At 45.1% G+C, this 24,222-nt stretch overlaps 1 protein-coding gene and 1 non-coding gene across 5 annotated transcripts in view; both read right to left on the bottom strand.

The window, feature by feature from the left end:
* LOC126416635 (uncharacterized) overlaps positions 1-24,222 on the bottom strand; it is a 350,735-nt gene that overhangs the window by 47,749 nt on the left and 278,764 nt on the right. For all 4 annotated transcript variants that reach the window (XM_050084404.1, XM_050084425.1, XM_050084414.1 and 1 more), the window contains exons 2-3: positions 17,921-18,057; positions 6,702-6,954 (exon numbers count right to left, since the gene is read on the bottom strand). In XM_050084404.1, the coding sequence (XP_049940361.1) occupies positions 6,702-6,954; positions 17,921-18,057 (390 nt within the window). The remainder of the gene's footprint in view (positions 1-6,701; positions 6,955-17,920; positions 18,058-24,222) is intronic.
* Trnaa-cgc (transfer RNA alanine (anticodon CGC)) lies at positions 2,320-2,392 on the bottom strand. Its single transcript has one exon. It is a non-coding gene; the product is annotated as a tRNA-Ala (tRNA).

Below are 24,222 nucleotides of genomic sequence, written 5' to 3'. Positions count from 1 at the left end.
CAATACCATCCATGTCAGCTGTGTAAGAGCCATTTAAGGAAATTAACATTGCTGAAGTTGAGGCTGCTCTGAAGGAGATGAGGAGAGGGAAATCCACTGGCCACAACGCCCTCCCAATAGAGTTATGGTGTTCTCAACAGTGGAATGCGGCAGGCTGACTAACGGATCTCTTCAACCAGATCATCAAAGAAGGTAGAAAACAACAGACAGCGGAGAATCACTGAACCAATCTTCAAAAAGGCATGAAGTCTGTGGTGTCACCGCCAGACACCACACTTGCTAGGTGGTAGCTTAAATCGGCCATTTAGTACATGTCGGACCCGCGTGTCGCCACTGTGTGATCGCAGACCGAGCGCCACCACAAGGCAGATCTCGAGATACGATATAGCACTCGCCCCAGTTGTACGACGACTTTGCTAGCGACTACACTTACGAAGCCTTTCTCTCATTTGCCGAGAGGCTGTTAGAATAGCCTTCAGCTAAGTCCATGGCTACGACCTAGCAAGGCGCCATTAGCCTTACATAGTTTGATAGCTATCGTATAAAATGTCTCATCAAGAATGCTGTATTCTCATGGAATAAAGTTAAGTATTCGAGGAGCTGCATACTTTTCTTATTAGAATTCAATACTTATCCTGTTCCAGAATTCACGCCCGTCTGCGTTAGATAGCTTCCATTTCGGCCTCCTCTATCTACAAGGTGTTGGCACATTTACCAACACATCAAAGTCCTGCTGATCGTTGTAATTACCGCCCGATCAGACCACTGAGCCACGCGATGAAGATCTTACAACGTATTCTCGACAAAAGGGTAAGCGAAATAGCTCAAATCAATACGAACCAAGTCGGATTTGTGGAAAATTATGGCACAACTGACGCAATCCATGCTGCGTGAATGCTGGTTGAAAGATATCACAAAAAGAACTAGTCACTGTACCTTGCTTTTGATCAAATACCACTTGATGTAATCTAGTTAGCGTTTCGTGACCAAGGCATTCCGGAATACCTTTTCAACTGTGTACGGCTTCTGTATGTAGAACCAAAGAGGTACGTCCAAGTGGCAGCAGGAGCGTCAAATGACTTTCGCATCACTTTAGGAGTCCACCAAGGATCTGCCTTATCACAACTGCTGTTTATTCTTGTGATGGACACTGTCACATCAGACATGCACATGCCACTACCATGACACTTCTCAATGCTGATGTCATGTTGGCTGTAGAGAACAAATTTGATCTCCAGCACCTAACACAAAAGTGAACTGACGGACTCGCGCTATATTGCCTGCGGCTCAACAAAAAGAAAGCTGAGTACATGACATCACATCCGCGAGAAGTTGGACTGTCATTCTTTGACGAAGGAGATCTACCACGAATAGAAAAAAAATTATTTATCTCGGTTCTGCTATCTCTAGCGATGGCCATCTTACAGACGAGGTCAACGCAAGGTGGCAGGCAGCCTGGATGAAGTGGCGAATGGCAACAGGTGTCACCTGCGATCGTCGGATTAAGTCTCGTCTGAAGGGAAACATCTACTGGATTGTCATTCGTCCAGTTGCTCTCTACAGCACTGAGTGTTGGCCAGCTACAAGAGACAGAACGACAATTGAGGGTCATGGATACTACGATGCTTAGACGACAGGTGGCTTCACTCAACTGGTCCATGTCTCAAATCACACTATGAGGGAATGTTGCGGGGGTCGTACCAATCCAGAACAAATGCGAGGGAGCTCGCTGTGACGGTTTGGAAATGTGCTGCGTGCGAAGGACGATACCATCGCAAAGGCAGCATACACAGTGGAAGTCATGGGAAAGAGACCCAAGGGACGACCTAAGCAACGATGGGCCGACACACTGCACAACAACCTGAAAGTGATAAATCTTCATCCAGACATGACCCACGATCGTCAGGCGGGACAAACGCTAAAGAAAAAGAATAAGATCCACGTCAGTGAACTCGAGAACAGGCAAATGTTATGAACTCTGATCTCTCCACCATAGTGCGACATTTCCATGCAATGTTGAAGGCTGGAAAATCGGGTTTACGCTTGTTGTGTGCATAGTTCCGCGTAGTCACCACGTATCCAACTTTCCCACTAGAGCGTGCCCCGCTAAGCACAACAGCGCAGGCGCAGCGCGTCTCCGCACTACGAGGTGGTGGTGGTTAGTGTTTAACGTCCCGTCGACAACGAGGTCATTAGAGACGGAGCGCAAGCTCGGGTTAGGGAAGGATTGGGAAGGAAATCGGCCGTGCCCTTTCAAAGGAACCATCTCGGCATTCGCCTGAAACGATTTAGGGAAATCACGGAAAACCTAAATCAGGATGGCCGGAGACGGGATTGAACCGTCGTCCTCCCGAATGCGAGTCCAGTGTGCTAACCACTGCACCACCTCGCTCGGTTCCGCACTACGAGATGGCGCTGCCATAGAGACAGGCCAAATTCTGCTTCCGCCGATCGGCGTGTGAACATGTAACGCAGCCAATGAGATTGCTGCTAACGTAGAGCCTTTTCTACTCACGGATCACACTCGCGCAGTGATACATGAACGCGCGAGGTATTATAACGAGTGTACAGACCTCCGATTAGTGAGTCTGCATTAGTCTGTACCAGTATATAGTCAAGTTTCAGTCTGCGCCTAATAAGATCACCATATTCCTGTACATAGCCATGAAGATAAAGGTATAGACACTTTTGGCAAGTATCAGAGATATATGTGAGAATAAGATTAACGTACCAATACCAAAGGAACTTCAGATTGTCAATTGTAAATAGCATCCAGAACCAAGTTAAGTAATTTTTATGCTTGTTATTATTTTAATAAATGTGTGTGAAAATTGACCAAGTTCTGTTTAAAGTTGGTTACTGTCAATCTGCTACTCTAAGCGTGCAAGTGACATTTCTATCGTCTGACCTAACGGCAGAAGATAAACACGCCACGATAAGACCACGAGACATATTGCTGACACTTGCCTACTTCGTTAGAGCGACAAGTCAAATAATCTGATGGTGTGTGTACTGAAGGTCTTACAGTACGCACACCACAACGCATATGCGTGCTCTTAACCTAAAATGACAACAATAAGCAGATGGTCGTATGTGCATCTCCAGTTGGTTGTCACCAAATGGTTCATGAACGACACCGACCATTCGTATCTTGTATCGTTACTGAAGACGTGAAATGGTGTCTAACATAAGGAAAAGGAAGGAATAGCTGAGCCCAAACAAAGCAACAATCCCCGTACGAAGACGTACGCTCATCCATAAACGATAGAGTTACGCATCTAGTGGATGAACAGCGACGGTGTGGTGTACTACGAATTCCTTCCCCGAGGTGTAACCATTACTGCTGACGTTTATGGTCAACAACTGAGACGCAGTCCAATAGGAACAACCAGGAAGACTGCATGAACTGATGTTACTCCACGATAACGCCCGGCCGCATTCTGCTAGAATGACAAGGAACACTACACAGGAGTTGTGTTGGGAAGTCATTCCGCACCCACTTTATTCACCTGATCTTGTGTCCACAGATTTTCACCTGTTCCTCTCTCTATCGAGTAACCTTTAAAGAACATCCTTTCCGGATCCAAATGCATAACGAACATGGTTCGACGAGTTCTTTGCCTGAAAGTCACGTGATTTCTACAGTCGCGCAGTCGAGAAGTTACACCAGCGTTGGTAGACTGTTGTGAACAGTGAAGGAGAATATATTATTGATGACAAAAGTCTGTTATGTGTATCTGTTGCCATTATTAAACGTACGGGAAAATGCTACCAACTTATGCACCAACCGAGTACAGACAGACATTTAAAACGTGTAGTGAATGTGCTGAGGCGCGGTTCCTTCCGTCCCTTTACGACGAACCTGCACCTAGCTGTGAACATTGTCTCATCAGATCATCAGTACGGAAGCCGAGCGAAACCAGGTTCGACGTGAACCATGTTGCAATTAAAGTCACTAATCTACGTTTCGGTAGAAAGTTTTCACACGAAATGAAAGGTCGTAAATTTTGTCCTTAATATATTCTGAAACTTAGGTGAACAAGTATCACGGCCAAGCCCGTGCTAGTCTTAACGCAGTCACTCACTATCCCTTTCACTCACGCTGGCATGTTTATGGTGTTGCATTTCCCGAAAACGTAATAGCTACAAAAATACGGATTGTTTTTGATTGAGAATGCTTGCCAAATATTAAGTCTGTCGGTACCTAATGCAGTCACAGTTTTTAGCCACCGACCTGCTCAATACGCCACGCGGAATATATGTCTTCTCGTCACAAAATTCACTTAAAATTCCGAAATTTCTACACACCCATCGGAATAATTATTCCGTCACTTTATAACACTTAGGATGTGTGAAACACTGCTAGATCCGGCAACTTATCATTTCTATCTGAACTACTACTACTACACACGTCCGAACTGTTTCATGGCTAGGCTCCCACTCCTCTGTAGAATACTTCAGTCTTCTCTACCAGCAGAGAAAGGCGCGCCAAGAATATTGATTTACCATTGGTCAGTTTACTCAACAGCCAACAGCAAAACAACATTCTCCCGACTCAGACCGCGTTTTTCATCAATAACCAATCGCAAAATAGTAAACCTAACGACTGCACTTTTTACCGACGTAATTATCTAATATGCTGAAGTTTTGTTTATGCATAAAGTTGTTTACTATTGTTATTTATACCTGAAATAACTTTCCCTGTACCAGAAACTTACTTTACAAATCTATTCTACAAAAATCCCCTTTGTCCACATCCATACTTCGAAATGTTCCCACACTAAATCCCACTACATAACTCGTTAAACAATTATCTTCATGTTAATCTTAAACCACACTCACGCATCATTCATACTGCTAAAACACACAACATTTTACCTGCACAAAAAGAAATAACACTTTATGAAAATACTAGAACAGTTTATGAAAAACATTCTATTACTTTAGTGCACTCTAGTGGGCACAATTGAAACTAACTCAGTCCCCTATCCAATATAGTCCTCTATCGGCTGATACATAAACTACGTGCGCGTCCAGCCTCGCGTCACCATCTGTCACTGTCCAGCTCTGAGACACATCTCCCACTTACCCGCCTCCAAGGCAGGATCGGTATACGGCGCTACGCCTCAAATGGTCATATTAAAGTAGAGATGGGCAAACGAACACGTAACTGTTTCGAAACAAATGAAACAGTACAATGTAGTGTTTCGATACGCTGTTTCGAAACAGTGAAACAGTTTGTGTTTTGTAATCTAATATCCCTACATATTTTATCATCTTGAATGTCTACTGTATAAGTATGTCCATATAAACACAAATGAGGTGCGAGAGCGCTAATCGTATCGCAGAAAGTATGAAACTATTACTTAGGTGTCTTGTTAGTTTCGTATTTCCTGCAGCAAATGCGCTGCTTTCGTGTCGTGTGACTTTCATACTTTTCAATTGGCTGAGGACAGCCATAGCTGAAGACAGAAGAACCACCACGAACGGAACTGGAAGTGGGAGCAAACTGCAGAAACAACGGATATGCTACTGGGATTCCCACATTCCGTTAGTATGGGTAATATACCCATCCTGCTAATTTCCATGCACACAAAGGGAATCATTGTGCATAACAGACACAGTGACTATAGGCTCACAAATAATTCGAATAAATAACAAAATATAAAAGAAAAAAAATTGTCTTTCAAGGTGTTTCGAACCGTTACTGTAAATTCACCATGCTTCCTAGCCCTTCCCGTTCAACATTACACTATCCGTGATATGTCAAACAGATTGCTTGCAATTATACCTACATGAAATCTATGTATGTGTCTAATAACTGTCACTCTACGCCTTTTTTTATTCAAAATGTTGTAGGCTTACTTGCGTTTCTTAATGTGATTACTGTACGTGAACAGAGAAGCGTATGTTGTAAAAAAAGTGTAATTTAACTGAATGATTTTCACATATTTATTATTTTGAAGGTGAATAGTATGCGTTGCTTTATTGTTTGGTTAGTGTTTATAAAGCAGATGTTACGCCATTTCGGAATAGGACAGTCAGCTAGAAACGAAGCTTTACTTTCGGATATCTTAAGCTTCATACAATTGCTTGTCAAAAAGATTTCGACAATCTTGAAAGTGTTTCACGAAGTGGTATGTCGTGTTTCAGTACCTGTGCCGAGCCCGAATCTCATCCGACACAGAGCGGAATGAAACATCACTGTTTCGATACAATTAGTCCGCTCCAAGCACAGGTGGACAGAAACAGCCTGATTTTGAAACAACGATACACAGTTTCTGTGTCTGGCTCGAGATCGAATCTGGTCCGGTTATCCGAGACAGGGGCGGAATGAAACACCACTGTTTCGAAACAGTGAACCACAGCCGTTCCGAAACACTGAAACAGTTCCACGTATCGATACACGGTATCTAAGCATAGAAACAGTGGCCAAATCTATAGTAAAGACGAAGAGACGTTGTGGGTTTGTTTTTATAAAAATGGTAGAGAAGACGGGGATGGTAGCAACAAAGATGGATCTGTGGTGAGGCTGGCAGCGACAAAGGTGGAGGAGACTGCGGTGGTGGTGGTGGTGGTGGTGGTGGTGGTGGTAATGGCGGATGTGACGATGATGAAAGTGGTTGTAGGGAGTGTGTCCTCCCATTAAGTGTAAAAAGCAAGCAATTTATTTACTGTGCGGCAGTGCAGTGGCGACTGACTTGTAGAGTTCATCGGGTGTCTTGACGATGTCGAGGTCGGCGGGCCTGGTGACGTTGTGGTAGCAGCAGTGCGCCGCTTTGTCCTCGAGCCGCAGCACGTGCGCTCCCGTGGACAGCCGCTCCACGTAGCTGGGCGGCGGCCGGCGCGAGCACACGATGGGCCCCACCGACTTGAGCAGCCCCTTAATGGACGGGTGGCGCGCCGGCATGTCCGGGATGCGGCAGCTGGGGCTCGACACCAGGTACTCGCCACCTACCCACAGACAACGCGGTGTCGTGAAGCACACTGAGGAACATAGGTGCCAGCTCTATGCTGTTAGTAGTGGCCTTGCGTGCAATTTAAAAATTTCTCTGCTCTGAAGAGAATACTAGAACAATGTTTTAAGAGCACCTCTTAATTCTTAAGACCTATACAGGGTGAAAAGTATTTAAACCGACAAACTTTGGGAGGTTGTAGGGGACATCAAAACAAATATTTTCCCCCAATGTCATTTTTTCCTATGAGGAGTATTTAAACCGGTAGAGGAAGATTTCTCTGGCGGCAAATTATTTAAACCAACAAACACTTTTCCATTTTTTTTTATGACCAAGAGACAACACATTAACACAACCCAATTTCTATTACAGTAGATTTCCAGAAATGTCTCCATTGACATCTGACACGGGCAAAAACCCCAGGAGTATAGGGAATTGTTCCTGCTGCTGTTACTATCCGGGCATTCAGATCCTCTTCTGATGCAACAGGAGTTGCGTAAACAAGATTGCGCATCTCATCCACACAAAAAAAAGTCCAGAGGGGAGATATCTGGGGATCGAACAGGGCACGGTACAGGACAACCTCTGCCAATCCGCGTTTCTGGGAACCGTCGGTCCAGAAATCGACGCACACGACGGCTGAAATGTGCCGGCGCCCCGTCATGTTGGAACCACATGCGTTGTCTCGTAGGGAGCGGGACATGTTCCAGAAATTCTGGCAATGATCTGGCGAGAAAATTGTAATAGTGCCTGCCATTTAATGGCCTATGTAGCAGATACGGCCCAATTAAACAGTCCCCAACAACACCGACCCACACATTAACGAAGAACCGCACTTGATGAGCGCTAGTAACTGTGGCATGTGGGTTATCCCCACTCCGAACATGCGAATTGTGAATGTTGAAGACTCCATCACGCCCGAACGTTGCTTCATCGGTAAACAATACAGAGGATGGAAATGTAGGATGCATTTCACACTGTTCCAAGTACCACGGCGAAAACTGTGCTCTGGGTAGATAATCAACTGGTTCCAGGTTGTGGGCACGCTGTAAGTGAAATGGACGTAACAATTGCTCTCGAAGGACTGTTCTTACATTCGTCTGATTCGTCCCCATGTTACGTGCAATTTTACGAATGCTGATTGAAGGCTCCCGCTCCACATGTTGCAAGGCAGCTTCCTCAAATTGCAGCGTTCTTAACGTGCGACGGCGTCTCTGTCCAAGTAATCTCCTAAATGACCCGGTCTCAGGCAGACGTTTGTGGTCGTACGATGCGGGATACGGTGATTAGAATATTGTTGTTGATAAACCCGCTGTGCAGCTCGCCCGTTGTGGTGCGCTACGTAGTACTCACGTGTACTCACTCCAGGTGTATCGCTCCACTAGTAAACAGAGACAATGCACTACTACACTGGTGGACAGCAGTTGCCTACAACTGAAGAGTGTAATACGCCCTGTAACAACTGAAGAGCGTAATACGGCCTCCACCGGTTTTAATAATTCTCATAGGAAAACATGACATTAGGGAAAAATATTTGTTTTGATGTGCCCTACAACCTCCCAGAGTTTTTCGGTTTAAATACTTTTCACCCTGTGTAATACTAACTGCTGTCTATTTGGCCCATTCTCAGTTCAACCATTAATGTAATCACAGACGATTGTGCGAACTGTTCCAAGGAGTATGGAGCATCGAAGCATTACACATCTGAAGGCTGTGGTGAGTTTTAAAGCACTCTAACTAATTTGCACAAACACGGGTGTTCTACATAGCTGGCGCAATGTGTGTTTGGCTTTGCGCACACAGTTTCATGCGAAGATCAGATCTCTTGATGATATACTTGGGGAGCAGATCTCATGATATACAGGACGTGCAGCCAGTCTGGGAAAATTTGGGAACTTCTGTAAACTTTTATTTTACCCTCCATTTCCATGAGCTTTTCAAGTACTCTCTCAGTATAACTTGCCCAGTGCCTAAGTGCTAACCCAGCCTGCCTTTCGGGACAAAGCCAGTTCAGTCCAGTATGTATCCAAAATCACGCCACTTATACATTTGTGTATCTAACTTATTCAAGCGATTAGCATTGCTAGATCATGGGTTTATATATACGTGAAATAAATCATTGCAAATGTTAAATGCTGGTACATCAATAATCGGTGTAACCACCAGAAAATTTAATGTAAGCATGCAAACGTGCATGCATTGTTTTGTACAGATGCTGGATGTCTGTCTGTGGGATGGAGTTCCATGTCTGTTGCACTTAGCAGGTCAATACAGGGACAGTTAACGTTTTGTAGACAGCGCTGCAGTTGTCTGATGAGGCACCATGTGTTAAAATGCACACAGGTCCGATGATCGAGCAGGTCAAGGCAAGATGTCGACACTGTAGAGCATGTTGGGTTACAACAGCGTTACATGGGCGAGCGGTATCCAGTTGGAAAACGCCCCCTGGATTGCTGTTCATGAATGCCAGGATAACAGGTCGAATCACCAGATTGACGTACAAATTTGCAGTCAGGGTGCGTCGGAAAACCACGAGTGTGGTCCAGCTGTCATACGAAATCGCATCCCAGATCATAATTTTATGTGTAGGTCTAGCGTATCTAGCAGGCAGACGGGTTGGTTGGGGGGCCCTAAACCGGCCGCCTCCTAACCAACACACGGCCATCACTGGCACCGAGGCAGTAGAAGCTTTGATCAGAAAACACAGAATGATCCCTCACTTGACACCACTGAAGTCTCAAATGGCGGTGGTTTGAGGTCAGTAAAATGCACGCTACAGGGCGTCTGGCTCGGAGTTGTTCTTGAAGTAACCGATCTGTTTCGATTCGTTGTGTCACAGTGGTGCCAACTGCTGTTCAGACTGCTGCTGTAGATGCAGTGGGATGCGCCAGAGCCATACTACATGGTCACCCCTATCAGTTGTGCCACGTGCCCGTACGGAGACCGGTCTTAGTGCGATCGTAATTTCTCGCGACCACCGATGCCAGCAATGAAGTACAGTGGTTACATTGTTGCCAACTCTTTCTGCAATATCGCATAATGAACATCGAGCTTTCGTAGCCTTGTTACAAGACCTAGTTTAGACTCAGTGAGGTTTTGTTAATGGCGTCTTTGTCGCCTGAATGGCATTCTTGACTAACATCAACTCACCACGTCCAATCTAAAGGTAACTAAGGCTCACGACCGTTACAACACGTACGAGGGTCACTCCAAAAGAAATACGCACTATTTTTTTAATCCAGCGCCTCTATATCCGCACGGTAAAATTCTGGACCAACCTGTTGGAGCCACTGTTTGGCAGCGTGCACAAGGGAGTCATCATCTTCAAACCTTGTTCCACGAAGAGAGTCTTTCAGTTTCCCAAAGAGATGATAGTCACATGAAGCCAGGTCACGACTGCAAGGCGAGTGTTTCAGTGTTTTCCATCCGAGTTTTGTGATCGCTTTCATGGTTTTTTTGACTGACATGTGGCCGTGCATTGTCGTGCAACAGAAAAACATCTGCTTTTGCCGATATGGTCGAACACGACTCAGTCGAGCTTGAAGTTTCTTCAGTGTCGTCACATATGCATCAGAATTTATGGTGGTTCCACTTGGCATGATGACAAGTAAGAGTCGTTCAGAATCGAAAAACATCGTAGCCATAACTTTTCCAGCAGGTGGTGTGGTTTTGAATTTTTTTCGTTGGGTGAATTTGCATGATGCCACTCCATTGATTGCATCTTCTCCTCTGATGAAAAATGATGGAGCCATGTTTCATCACCTGTCACAATTTTTCCAAGAAATTCATCTCCACCATTCTCGTACTGTTCGAAAAGTTCGCTGCATACCGTTTTTCTTGTTTCTTTGTGAGCCACTGTCAACATCCTGGGAACCCACCTGGCACAGGCTTTTATTAACGCCAACACTTTCAGTATTCTGCAAATACTTCCTTTCACTATCCCAACGTAGCGTGACAATTCGTTCACTGCGATGCGTCTGTCAGCAGTCACCAATTCGTTAACTCTCTGCAAATTGTCTGCAGTGTGTGCAGTACGAGGCCTGTCGCTGCGAGGACAATCCTCAATATTGCCGTGCCCGCTTTCATCACGTAACCTGCTTGCCCACAGACTAACTGTACTGCGATCGACAGCAGCATCTCCATACACCTTTTTCAACCTCTTGTGGATGCTTCCCACTGTCTCGTTTTCACAGCACAGGAATTCTATGACAGCACGTTGCTTCTGATGAACATCAAGTGTAGCAGCCATCTTGAAGACATGCTGTGACGGCGCCACACACGGGAACATGTTGAACTAAGTTTGAAAACAAGCGGGAAGGATGTATCTATACACTAAAACTTTCACAAATGCAGAATGAACACTGTATTTTTACAAAATAGTGTGCATTTCTTTTGGGGTGACCCTCGTATTTAAAGCAAACCCGATTTACATCCTCTTGTGGCGCTTCTAGCACAACTCTTCTGCGACTGGCGCGAAATGTGAGTGAGTAGATCAACTTTCATATGTAGAAATACTTCTACCAATTTTCATTTATGTCGCACAACTTCGCCTTGGTGTTGCGATATTTTTTCAGTCAGTGTATATCGCTAATTCTCTTCAACTGTTATTTCGCCGCTTTCCTCCCGACCTTGCAACCTCACCCAGCCAACTCTGTCCTGTACAACATCCGTTTGAGAAGTGAACCCGAGTGTGTCTGAAGGAGGTAGCCAGCTCCTTGATGGATAGCTGTGTACCGGCGGCTGTTGGTGCGAGGTACGACGGTGCCCACTACAGCGGTGGCAGAAAGCTGCTGCCGTGCCAGGGACACGAAACGCTGCTCCCCTGGGCAAGAGTCAGCCTCGCTAACTGAGTGGGCTTTGAGATAGTCCTGTCGCGCCGTCCGAAAGGTGTACTTCGAGCAGGAGGCAGGTACGACAATGGAGTCCCGAACCCTTGATTGCTGCTAGCGACTTCCTGTCGTCCCCTCGTCCGACGAAACCTTCGTATCCTAGTAGTACTGCTGGGCTGCAAATGATTCTGCTACAAAATTAGTTATACTGAGGCTGGTCGTCCTGGCTGGCTCTTCCTGTAATCATGTAGAGATCCAATCTCTTATAATTCATCAACCAGTTAAAAAAAGACGAAACACTACACATAATCGATCAGAAGATGCTTAAATTTTTTCATCAAAATTTTACTTTAGTTGTGCACTGCAATTTCACCGAAAATTGGCCATTCTGGATGGTTCTGTTCTTGGACCAGTGTGTTCGAGAACGCGTCTCTCACCACAACGGTAGAACACTATGTCCAAAATTTGCGTAAAATGTGTTTACGCTGTTCCAGCGTTAGAGGTTCCATTCTGAAATGTGAATTGAGCTATCGGTGGGCTAGCTATAGAATCTTCAGAGATACACTACAAAAATATCACAGGGAGAATCATTTACGGCATACATTAAAACTGAGTAGACAAATACTTTGCGCCGTCCTGTATTTATAGAGGGTCGCGTAGCGCATTTTACGGTAATGCGCTACTTCCAGCCACGTGTTTGACGACACCACTAAAGTCCATCGGTGGAGAAATCCTCTAGCTTGCACTGTAACAACCCCATCTTACTGCTGTGCTGGCGGGTTTTGCAGAGCCTATCCCGGCCCGTCACGCCATGGGCAAATATCCTTGTTACTGTAATTGGAGTTTTAACACCATGCACTTGCCAGATGTCAGTGGCTGCTGCAACGCTTTACCACCCTGCTCCGATGGATTTGGACGCAAAATGGTAATAGCTTTACAATCGAGACAAGAAGAGAACAGATGCTTTCGAAATGTGATATTACAAAAAAATAGTGATTAGTTGGACAGATCAGATAAGTAATGAATAGATGCTCAATCTAATTGGTGAAAAAAGAAATTATTTTACATGAAACTTCCTAGCAATTTAAGACTATGTGCTGGACCGAGATTCGAACTCGGGACCTTTGCCTTTTGCAGGCAAGTGCCCTGCCAACTGAGTTCCGCAGGAGAACTTTTGTGAAGTTTGCAAGGTAGGAGATGAGATACTGACGGAAGTAACGCTGTAAGGACGGGTCGTGAGTTGTGCTAGGGTAGCCCTGTCGCTAGAGCATTTGCCCACGAAAGACAAAGGTCACGAGTTCAAGTCTGTTTTGTACATTGTTTCAATCTGCTAGAAAGTTTCATATCAGCAAACACTCCGCTGTAGAGCGAAAATCTCATCATGGAACTCTCTCTCTCTCTCTCTCTCTCTCTCTCTCTCTCTCTCTCTCTCTCTCTCTCTCTCTCTCTCTGTGTGTGTGTGTGTGTGTGTGTGTGTGTGTGTGTGTGTGTGTGTGTGTGTTTGTTGTAATATTTCTGGCTTAGTCAGCCATCATATTAGGCTTCCAGAAGAGCAGTGGAGATGCAAGAAGCATACATATAGATGACGAAATGTGGTGTGAGGTACCTATGACAGGTGTTAGATTCGGTACCATACCCGTGAGAAAGACCGCCTGCATAATGCTACTGCTCTGTGATTGGCTGCCGTGTTCGGAGCAAGGGCGCCAAAACGTTAAAGTATAGTTATTAGTTAAACTACTCATTGGTATGACTTCACTTTTTAATATAAGTATCTCTCAACAGCTGACTATCAGTCAGTCATTTTAGAATTATTAAAAACAATTTAAATCAAAAACAAAAGACTGTCGAAATTGCAGACGAAGCACTTCGGAAGCCTTCGGGTCACGCCTTTTCTGGTATGGCGCGCGAAGTGTTTCGGGCTGTTCGTCACTCTGGATTAGGCAGTCGAGAAGAACGGACATCATGTTTGTCGCAGGATGTGTTTGCCAGTATTCAGTATTAAAAGATTCACTCCGGCAGTCATGAAGCACAGACACGTGCCACAAATAATGTAAAGATACATTTTCGTAAACATTGTGTTTGATCATGTACTTTGATGTATCAGAAGGTGTTGTATTAAGATCATATAGTCTTCTCGTGTGGCTATATTAAAATACGCGAGGGGCATCCCAAAGAGGTGATACATTATTTCAGAACAGAACCTCGCTAAAAGTCAGTTTCAGCCTCAAGATACAGAACCTACGAACTGCGTGCAGTTTTCTGCGCTGGGGACATCAACTTGAAGACAGCAGGTTAGTGAACTATAACACAACCTTCGCATTCCACACAGTGCAGTGGAAACAATTAGGCGCCTCACGTGTAGTGCATGCACAGAACAAATGTGCTCAGTGACACGTCATCTGCAGCAGTAATGCAGAGGGGGGAAAGGAGGATGATCGTTATTAACACCAAAAATCAATTCACTCTTCCTTTCTTGCCGTAGTGTGTGTGTGTGTGTGTGTGTGTGTGTGTGTGTGTGTGTGTGTGTGTTCGTAAGGGACAAAACGATTGAGGTCGTCGACCCCTAGGCTTACACACTACTTAAACTAACTTATGCTAACTTATGCTAACTTATGCTAACTTATGCTAACTTATGCTAACTTATGCTAACTTATGCTAACTTATGCTAACTTATGCTAACTTATGCTAACTTATGCTAACTTATGCTAACTTATGCTAACTTATGCTAACTTATGCTAACTTATGCTAACAAGGGAACCTCCCCATCGCACCCCCCTCAGATTTAGTTATAAGTTGGCGCAGTGGATAGGCCTTGAAAAACTGAACACAGATCAATCAAGAAAACAGGAAGAAGTTGTGTGGAACTATGAAAAAAATAAGAAAAATATACAAACTGAGTTGTCGATGGGCAAGATATGTAACATAATGGGTGACAAGTATAGGAGTACCGTGGTCCTGTGGTTAGCGTGAGGATCTGCGGAACGAGAGGCCCTTGGTTCAAATCCCCCTCGAAGTATAAATTTTACTTCCTTTATTTTCGCTATTTTCGCAAAGTTATGATGTCTGTTCGTTCATTGACGTCTCTGTTCACTGTAATAAGTTTAGTGTCTGTTTTGCGACCGCACCGCAAAACCGTGCGATTAGTAGACGAAAGGTCGTGCCTCTCCAATGGGAACCGAAAACATTTGATCGCAAGGTCATAGGTCAACCGATTCCTCCACAGGAAATCACGTCTGATATATCCTATACGACACTGGTGACGGCATCTACATCTACATCTACATTGATACTCCGCAAGCCACCCAACGGTGTGTGGCGGAGGGCACTTTACGTGCCACTGTCATTACCTCCCTTTCCTGTTCCAGTCGCGTATGGTTCGCGGGAAGAACGACTGCAGGAAAGCCTCCGTGCGCGCTCTAATCTCTCTAATTTTACATTCGTGATCTCCTCGGGAAGTATAAGTAGGGGGAAGCAATATATTCGATACCTCATCCAGAAACGCACCCTCTCGAAACCTGGCGAGCAAGCTACACCGCGATGCAGAGCGCCTCTCTTGCAGAGTCTGCCACTTGAGTTTGCTAAACATCTCCGTAACGCTATCACGGTTACCAAATAACCCAGTGACGAAACGCGCCGCTCTTCTTTGGATCTTCTCTATCTCCTCCGTCAACCCGACCTGGTACGGATCCCACACTGATGAGCAATACTCAAGTATAGGTCGAACGAGTGTTTTGTAAGCCACCTCCTTTGTTGATGGACTACATTTTCTAAGCACTCTCCCAATGAATCTCAACCTGGTACCCGCCTTACCAACAATTAATTTTATATGATCATTCCACTTCAAATCGTTCCGTACGCATACTCCCAGATATTTTACAGAAGTAACTGCTACCAGTGTTTGTTCCGCTATCATATAATCATACAATAAAGGATCCTTCTTTCTATGTATTCGCAATACATTACATTTGTCTCTGTTAAGGGTCAGTTGCCACTCCCTGCACCAAGTGTCTATCCGCTGCAGATCTTCCTGTATTTCGCTACAATTTTCTAATGCAGCAACTTCTCTGTATACTACAGCATCATCCGCGAAAAGCCGCATGGAACTTCCGACACTATCTACTAAGTCATTTATATATATTGTGAAAAGCAATGGTCCCATAACACTCCCCTGTGGCACGCCAGAGGTTACTTTAACGTCTGTAGACGTCTCTCCATTGATAACAACATGCTGTGTTCTGTTTGCTAAAAACTCTTCAATCCAGCCACACAGCTGGTCTGATATTCCGTAGGCTCTTACTTTGTTTATCAGGCGACAGTGCGGAACTGTATCGAACGCCTTCCGGAAGTCAAGAAAAATAGCATCTACCTGGGAGCCTGTATCTAATATTTTCTGGGTCTCATGAACAAATAAGGCGAGTTGGGTCTCACACGATCGCTGTTTCCGGAATCCATGTTGATTCCTACATAGTAGATTCTGGGTTTCCAGAAACGACATGATACTCGAGCAAAAAACATGTTCTAAAATTCTACAAGAGATCGACGTAAGAGATATAGGTCTATAGTTTTGCGCATCTGCTCGACGACCCTTCTGTTGTGTGTCACATGACAGGAATATGTTGTCGACCCACCTAACTTGTACACTTGGCGAATGGATACAAAGATACTTCTACCTTGCCCGATTTAGGTTTTCTTGTGGATGTGATAGTCACTCCCAGAAAGTGATAAAAGCATAACAGTTTGTCACATAAACTGAAAAGAATGAATGCAAGTTTCACAATCGCACCGTTTTCCCTGTGCTCTGTCAAAACATATGTTTTTAACGTTTTCAAATTTTTCCGTGTGTAGACTGTCAAATCCTGCGTATGTCCTAGCAAATTTGAACACATCCTGGAATTTTCGAGAGCGAAGTTGATTATGTGTGAGTGCCTGAACTTTGTTAATTGACACATATCACGTAAACAATACTGTTCTGTGTACCTGTGCAGTTTTGCAAAATAATTGTCTGAAAATAAAAAAAATGGACATTCCCCCCCGAGGAAGACTTTAACAAGGGACCTCTCGTTCAGCAAGCGCTCACGCTAACCACGGGACCACGGAGCTCCTACGCTTACACTCTCCTTAATGTTGCCTATCTGCGCATGGACAACTCAGTTTGTATATTTTGCTTAATTTTTTTCATAGTTCCACACATCTTCTTCCTGTTTTCTCGATTGATCTGTGTTCAGTTTTCCAAGGCCTATCCATTGTGCCAACTTATAACTAAATGTGAGGGTGGTGCGATGGGGAGGTTCCCTTGTAAGAACCGTACACACCCATGCCCGAGGGAGGACTCAAACCTCCGGCGGGAGGGGCCGCGCAATCCGTGAAATGGCGCCTCAAACCATGCGGCCACTCTGCGTGGCTCGCCATATTCTACAGCATCAAGAAAAGAAATCAATTCGGTAATAGAGGGAAGTGTGATCGTGTATGTGGAAGTAGAAGGCTCGACTCCAATAAGCAGGTCCAGCTGTGTGTATGTGATAAGTTCCTATGGGACCAACTGCTGATTTCATCGGTCTGTATGTATGTTGGGGTAGTTATGTGGAGATGACGAGGCTTGCACAGAATAGACTAGTGTGGACAGGGGCACCAAACTAGTGTTCGGACTGAACCTAACAGCAGCAACAACAACTTATTTGCCAGGAAAGGGGAAAACCCAAAAGGGCACGGAGGAAGGCTGAAAGCTCATTGGTAAGAACACTCTGGGGGATGCTCGACTTGAGATGGTTTTACTTGCAATCGCCGCCGCGCGGGATTAGCCGAGCGACAGCCGGCACGGTAGCTCGGCGTGTTCGGTCAGAGGGTTTCGCTATCCTCTGTAATAAAAAAAAACTGAGTGAACGGATCAACGAACAACCTGAACAGGTGTCATTAGATGTCCGCCACGAACAAATACAACGAACAATATAGAACAAAATGAGATAAAAAAAGCGGTCTAAGGCGCTGCAGTCATGGATTGTGCGGCTGGTTTCGGCGGTGGTTCGAGTCCTCCCTCGGGCATGGGTGTGTGTGTTTGTCCTTAGGATAATTTAGGTTAAGTCCCATAAGATTTCACACACATTTGAACATTTTGCTATCGCCGCTGTTAATACTCACCGGATATTTTGCGCACCTGGAAGAAGTCTGGCGGCCCCGTCTGTCCCACAGAGGCGATGTGGTAGAGGACGGTGAGGGCACCCAGCGACACCACAACCAGAGTGGCGCGCACGCTCGGCCCCATGGCCCAGCTGCACCTGCAACAACCACCAAAACACTCTTTGAGCAGCAGCTCACACGTCAACAGCCTCTGGCCACTGTGTCCTCTATCCCACACAAAATCAGAGACATTTTTAGAAAATGTTGCTCGTCAAATTATCGATGAAAGTAAAGCTATTGGTGTTTCGAACTGACTAACCCAGCCAATTCTAGGGGGACCTACAGTTTAATGTGGATTCCAAACTACGGTACAACTCATTTTTTCATGAATGAGAGTTTCACTCTGCAGCGGAGTGTGCTCTGATATGAAACTTCCTGGCGGATTAAAACTGTGTGCCGGACCGAGACTCGAGCTCGGGACCTTTGCCTTTCGCGGGCAAGTGCTCTACCATCTTTGTTTGGAAGGTAGGAGACGAGGTACTGGCATAAGTGAAGCTGTGAGGACGGGGCGTGAGTCGTGCTTGGGTAGCTCAGATGGTAGAGCATTGCCCGCGAAAGGCAAAGGTCCCGAGTTTGAGCCTCGGTCCGGCACACAATTTTAATCTGCCAGGAAGTTTCATTTTTTCATATTAAAATGGTTCAAATGGCTCTGAGCACTATGGGACTCAACTGCTGAGGTCATTAGTCCCCTAGAACTTAGAACTAGTTAAACCTAACTAACCTAAGGACATCACAAACATCCATGCCCGAGGCAGGATTCGAACCTGCGACCGTAGCGGTCTTGCGGTTCCAGACTGCAGCGCCTTTAACCGCACGGCCACTTCGGCCGGCTTTTCATATTAAAAAGCATTGACAAAGATGAAAGTAAGTTGGCTCTGAGCACTATGGGACCCAACATCTGAGGTCATCAGTCCCCTAGAGCTTAGAACTACTTAAACCGACCTAACCAACGGACATCACACACATCCACGCCCGAGGCAGGATTCGAACCTGCGCTGTAGCTGTCGCGAGCTTCCAGAATGACGCGCCTAGAACCGTTCGGCCACAATGACTGGCTGAAAGTAAGTGTAAGCGACAGATGGAAATAGTAAGAATGATCGAGGGTCGAACCCGAGGCCTTTGGATCTGTAGGCTTACCGTGACTAGAATTACGCACTGACTGACAGCTGAGCATTGAAGCTGGCGGTATCTGTTCGCCGTCACGCACAAGCCCAAGATGGCTACGGTAGCGGCAGCTTGTGAAGACATAGCCATTAGTCTTAACACCTGGTAACAGTCAGCTGAGGTAGCAGAGCGATATGAGAACTGTGCACGGGACAGGAGGCGTGATCAAAATGCTGTTATGACTGGTTGTTGCTATGGTAGCAGTTGTGATACCGGAATAAATACCGTTGTTTATTTGGGGCTCCATCCTTAAAGCCCAGTCATACGCTCTATTCGCGGGGCTTCTACGCCACAGTTACTTTTAATAAAAACGAACCGGTGTTAACGTCGTAGGTCTTCTTCGATTTGAGACATCCTTGGCAGTGTTCTATACTTTAATTATTGATAGGAAAAGGCCAAGGGTGTTAACGAAAATAATCTTCATGAGCTGTAGGCCTTTCATTGGTTTATATGCCGTAACTGTCATAAAAAAAACCGTTTTGGAAGCATCGACTTCTGACAAAGATTCCAAGTGTGCTGTTGCTCTTTGGTCTACTGGACTAACTTTGCTGATGTTTATGTTTTCTGAACTTTTTGCAGTTCACTGTTTACTTACCGTTGTCAAAGTATGTCCGAATCTAGAAAATAAAATCAGTTTATTTGGTTACGGAATGTCAGTGAATTATTACTGTGTGTATAATGGGAGAAACCTGTTAACTGGTGACCACAGGAATACAAAGGATGATAGAAACCACTTAAAACAATGACTTCGCATTATGACTTCGAATAGGTCCTAATGGAAAGACAACCTTTACATTGAGAATATCTGCAAAACCTGGTTAGTGACTTCCAAACACAATTTCCGAAACGCACTGACAAAGTTATTCCAACAAGAGACGAGACAGACCGACGGAATGAGATCACAGTGCTAAGGAGGAGTTGTGTGACATAAACGAGAGTTGGTAGGCGTGTTTCTGCATCTGAAAGACTACGTCTATTCAGATTTCGCGTCAACTGCATAAGAGTTAACTAGTTAACTAGTAGGGCAATTAGGGGATGTATATCAGATTTGCTTTAAATACATGCTGTAACGGACTGGCGATTAGTTACCTTTGAGATTGGACGTGGTGAGCTGATGTTAGTCAAGAATGCCTTCAAGGCGGCAAAGACGCCTTATCAATACCTCAAAGAGCTTGAACGAGGGAGGCTATGAGAAGCTGTTTGTTCCTTCTGCGATACTGCAGAGAGACTTGGCAGCAATGTAGCCACTGTACAAGATTACTGGCAGCGGTAGTCACGAGAATGAACAGTCGCAAGGAAACCGGGCCGCGGACGACCACGTGACATTGTCGACAGGGAAGACCAGCGCGTTCGATGTACGGCTCTGGCGCGTCGTACTGCAACTACAACAGCAATCTGGGCAGGAGTTCTCATCACAATGACACACCTAACTGTTATAAGCGGGTTACGTCAAGGACAGCTCCGAACCACATGCCCTGTTGCGTGCAGTCCACTGACCTCAGACTACAGTCATTTGGGACTTCAGTGGTGTCATTGCCCACTGGAGGGCAGAGTGGAGGCCTGTTGAGTGCCTGCAACCTACATGTCTGAAGCTACACTTGGATTTATGGTCTGGGCTGCGTATGATATCAGGAGCACTCTCGTGGTTCCCCGACTGCAAATCTGCCCGATTCGACCTGCTGTGCTAGCATCCACAAACCTTACTCCAGGGGGTGTTTTCCAGCAGGATAACGCTCGCCCATGTACCGCTGCTGTAATCCAACGTGTTCTACAGAGTGTCGGTATCTTCCCTTGACCTGCTCGATCACCAGATCTGTCTCCAATCGAGCACAAGTGGGACATCATTGGACGACAACTCCAGCGTCATCCATAAACCTCATTAACCGTCCCTATCTTGACCGACGAAGTGCAACAAGCATGGAATTCCATCCCACAGATAGACATCCAGCACCCGTACAACACAAAGCACGCACGTTTGCCTGCTTGCATTGAATATTCTGGCGGTTGCACAGTTATTAACGCAGCACCATTTCACATTTGCAATGGCTTATCTCAAGATTACTGCAACCTACGATCTCGCAATGTCAATTATTTAAATGTGTTACTTAGACAAATGTATTCCTGAAATTTCATTTCTCTACATTAATTATTTTTTGGTGTTGGGATTTTTTTTCCGTCAGTGTATAACAATATGCCCTCCGGAACCTGCATAGTTCACACGTTTGGCAAACGCCAACTATTAGTCAACCATAATACTATTGCACATGGGATTAGGGTGCTTCGGTCGGCTTATCGTGATACTGCACGAGGAGACGCTGAACTACTTGATAGTGTAATCGTATGTACAACCGTCTTGAAATATTCACAATGCGATGCGTTTTCCTTAGTCACCACTGTACTTGTTTCCTTTAGCATCACTGCATGTTACTGTCAACAGCTACTGGAGGCCAAGTGCTTCGGGTAATACCAGCAACAACAAAAACAGCCACGTCGACGGAAGTTCACGTAATGATAGAACAGGCGGGCACTCCCGTAGTGACGTAAGCAAATAACGTCAGCTCGGGTGAGACTGCTGCTATACATGAGCAGCAACCGAACATTAATAAGCAGGCCCGAAGTGCACAATGTCAAATGGACACAATTCTGTCAAATGGACACAATTCCAAAGCAGTTACTGGCATTGACAGTAAACAAGTGGACCCATGCCACGGAAAATGAAGAAGATAGTTACTTATTACGGCAGCAGAACCAAACTGAGGAGCAAACTGCACAAGGGGGACCGTTCCGTATGTTGGTACTACAGGCACTGTGACTGTCTCCACGCGAGGTGCACGTCTACATGTTCGTTCCCAAACCACCTCAGCGGTCTGCAGTAGGCGTAGCAGGCTGTTCCACGAAAGTGCCGAATCATAAACGAAGGAGTCATCATTAGTTCTGCAACATCGCCAACTACATAACCTAAATTAACCAGGACACCACCCTCAAAATTGGCCCGGTTAGCAGTGACAAACCGACCACAGCCACACATGTAACAAATACAAGCATGTTTGTTTACTGCGTCGCGCCGTCTGTATGTGACTGACAGGCAATTAAACTTTCGCCGTCTTACCTACTCAGGTTATCATGTACGTACACTACCACACAGACAGAACGAAACTGCAGCTAACAACTCGCCAGTTACAACATATGGTGAACGTGAAGTGACAGTCTGTCTGGGCTCCAGCCGAAAGTTCAAAAGGAGGTTCGTGTTAGCAAATGCTATTTAGCCAATACTGGGAGAGGATTTCATTCACCATTAAAGACCGGAAACAAATCTTCGTACGGCACAGTTAGTAGTTTATCCTGTAGTGAAGTAGAAGTGGATAGTTCCTGTGAATTATTATGTGTGGAGGTTACTCTCAACAACTGAGCTAGGTTAATAATTGGCTCCTTTTACCGACCTCCCGACTCAGCAGCATTAGTGGCAGAACAACTGAGAGAAAATTTGGAATACATTTCACATAAATTTTCTCAGCATGTTATAGTCTTAGGTGGAGATTTCAATTTACCAGATATAGACTGGGACGCTCAGATGTTTAGGACGGGTGGTAGGGACAGAGCATCGAGTGACATTATACTGAGTGCACTTTCCGAAAATTACCTCGAGCAATTAGACAGAGAACCGACTCGTGGACATAACATCTTGGACCTACTGATAACAAACAGACCCGAACTTTTCGACTCTGTATGTACAGAACAAGGAATCAGTGATCATAAGGCCGTTGCAGCATCCCTGAATATGGAAGATAGTAGGAATATAAAAAAAGGGAGGAAGGTTTATCTGTTTAGCAAGAGTAATAGAAGGCAGATTTCAGACTACCTAACAGATCAAAACGAAAATTTCTGTTCCGACACTGACAATGTTGAGTGTTTATGGAAAAAGTTCAAGGCAATCGTAAAATGCGTTTTAGACAGGTACGTGCCGAGTAAAACTGTGAGGGACGGGAAAAACCCACCGTGGTACAACAACAAAGTTAGGAAACTACTGCGAAAGCAAAGAGAGCTCCACTCCAAGTTTAAACGCAGCCAAAACCTCTCAGACAAACAGAAGCTAAACGATGTCAAAGTTAGCGTAAGGAGGGCTATGCGTGAAGCGTTCAGTGAATTCGAAAGTAAAATTCTATGTACCGACTTGACAGAAAATCCTAGGAAGTTCTGGTCTTACGTTAAATCAGTAAGTGGCTCGAAACAGCATATCCAGACACTCCGGGATGATGATGGCATTCAAACAGAGGATGACACGCGTAAAGCTGAAATACTAAACACCTTTTTCCAAAGCTGTTTCACAGAGGAAGACCGCACTGCAGTTCCTTCTCTAAATCCCTGCACAAACGAAAAAATGGCTGACATCGAAATAAGTGTCCAAGGAATAGAAAAGCAACTGGAATCACTCAACAGAGGAAAGTCCACTGGACCTGACGGGATACCAATTCGATTTTACGCAGAGTACGCGAAAGAACTTGCCCCCCTTCTAACAGCCGTGTACCGCAAGTCTCTAGAGGAACGGAGGGTTCCAAATGATTGGAAAAGAGCACAGATAGTCCCAGTCTTCAAAAAGGGTCGTCGAGCAGATGCGCAAAACTATAGACCTATATCTCTTACGTCGATCTCTTGTAGAATTTTAGAACATGTTTTTTGCTCTAGTATCATGTCGTTTTTGGAAACCCAGAATCTACTATGTAGGAATCAACATGGATTCCGGAAACAGCGATCAACTCGCTTTATTTGTTCATGAGACCCAGAAAATGTTAGATACAGGCTCCCAGGTAGATGCTATTTTTCTTGACTTCCGGAAGGCGTTCGATACAGTTCCGCACTGTCGCCTGATAAAGTAAGAGCCTACGGAATATCAGACCAGCTGTGTGGCTGGATTGAAGAGTTTTTAGCAAACAGAACACAGCATGTTGTTATCAATGGAGAGACGTCTACAGACGTTAAAGTAACCTCTGGCGTGCCACAGGGGAGTGTTATGGGACCATTGCTTTTCACAATATATATAAATGACCTAGTAGATAGTGTCGGAAGTCCCATGCGGCTTTTCGGGGATGATGCTGTAGTAT

This window comes from Schistocerca serialis, chromosome 1 (genome assembly GCF_023864345.2).
Source record: "Schistocerca serialis cubense isolate TAMUIC-IGC-003099 chromosome 1, iqSchSeri2.2, whole genome shotgun sequence".
NCBI classification, from domain to species: Eukaryota; Metazoa; Arthropoda; class Insecta; order Orthoptera; family Acrididae; genus Schistocerca; species Schistocerca serialis.
This window is presented reverse-complemented; position numbering and strand designations above follow the sequence as displayed.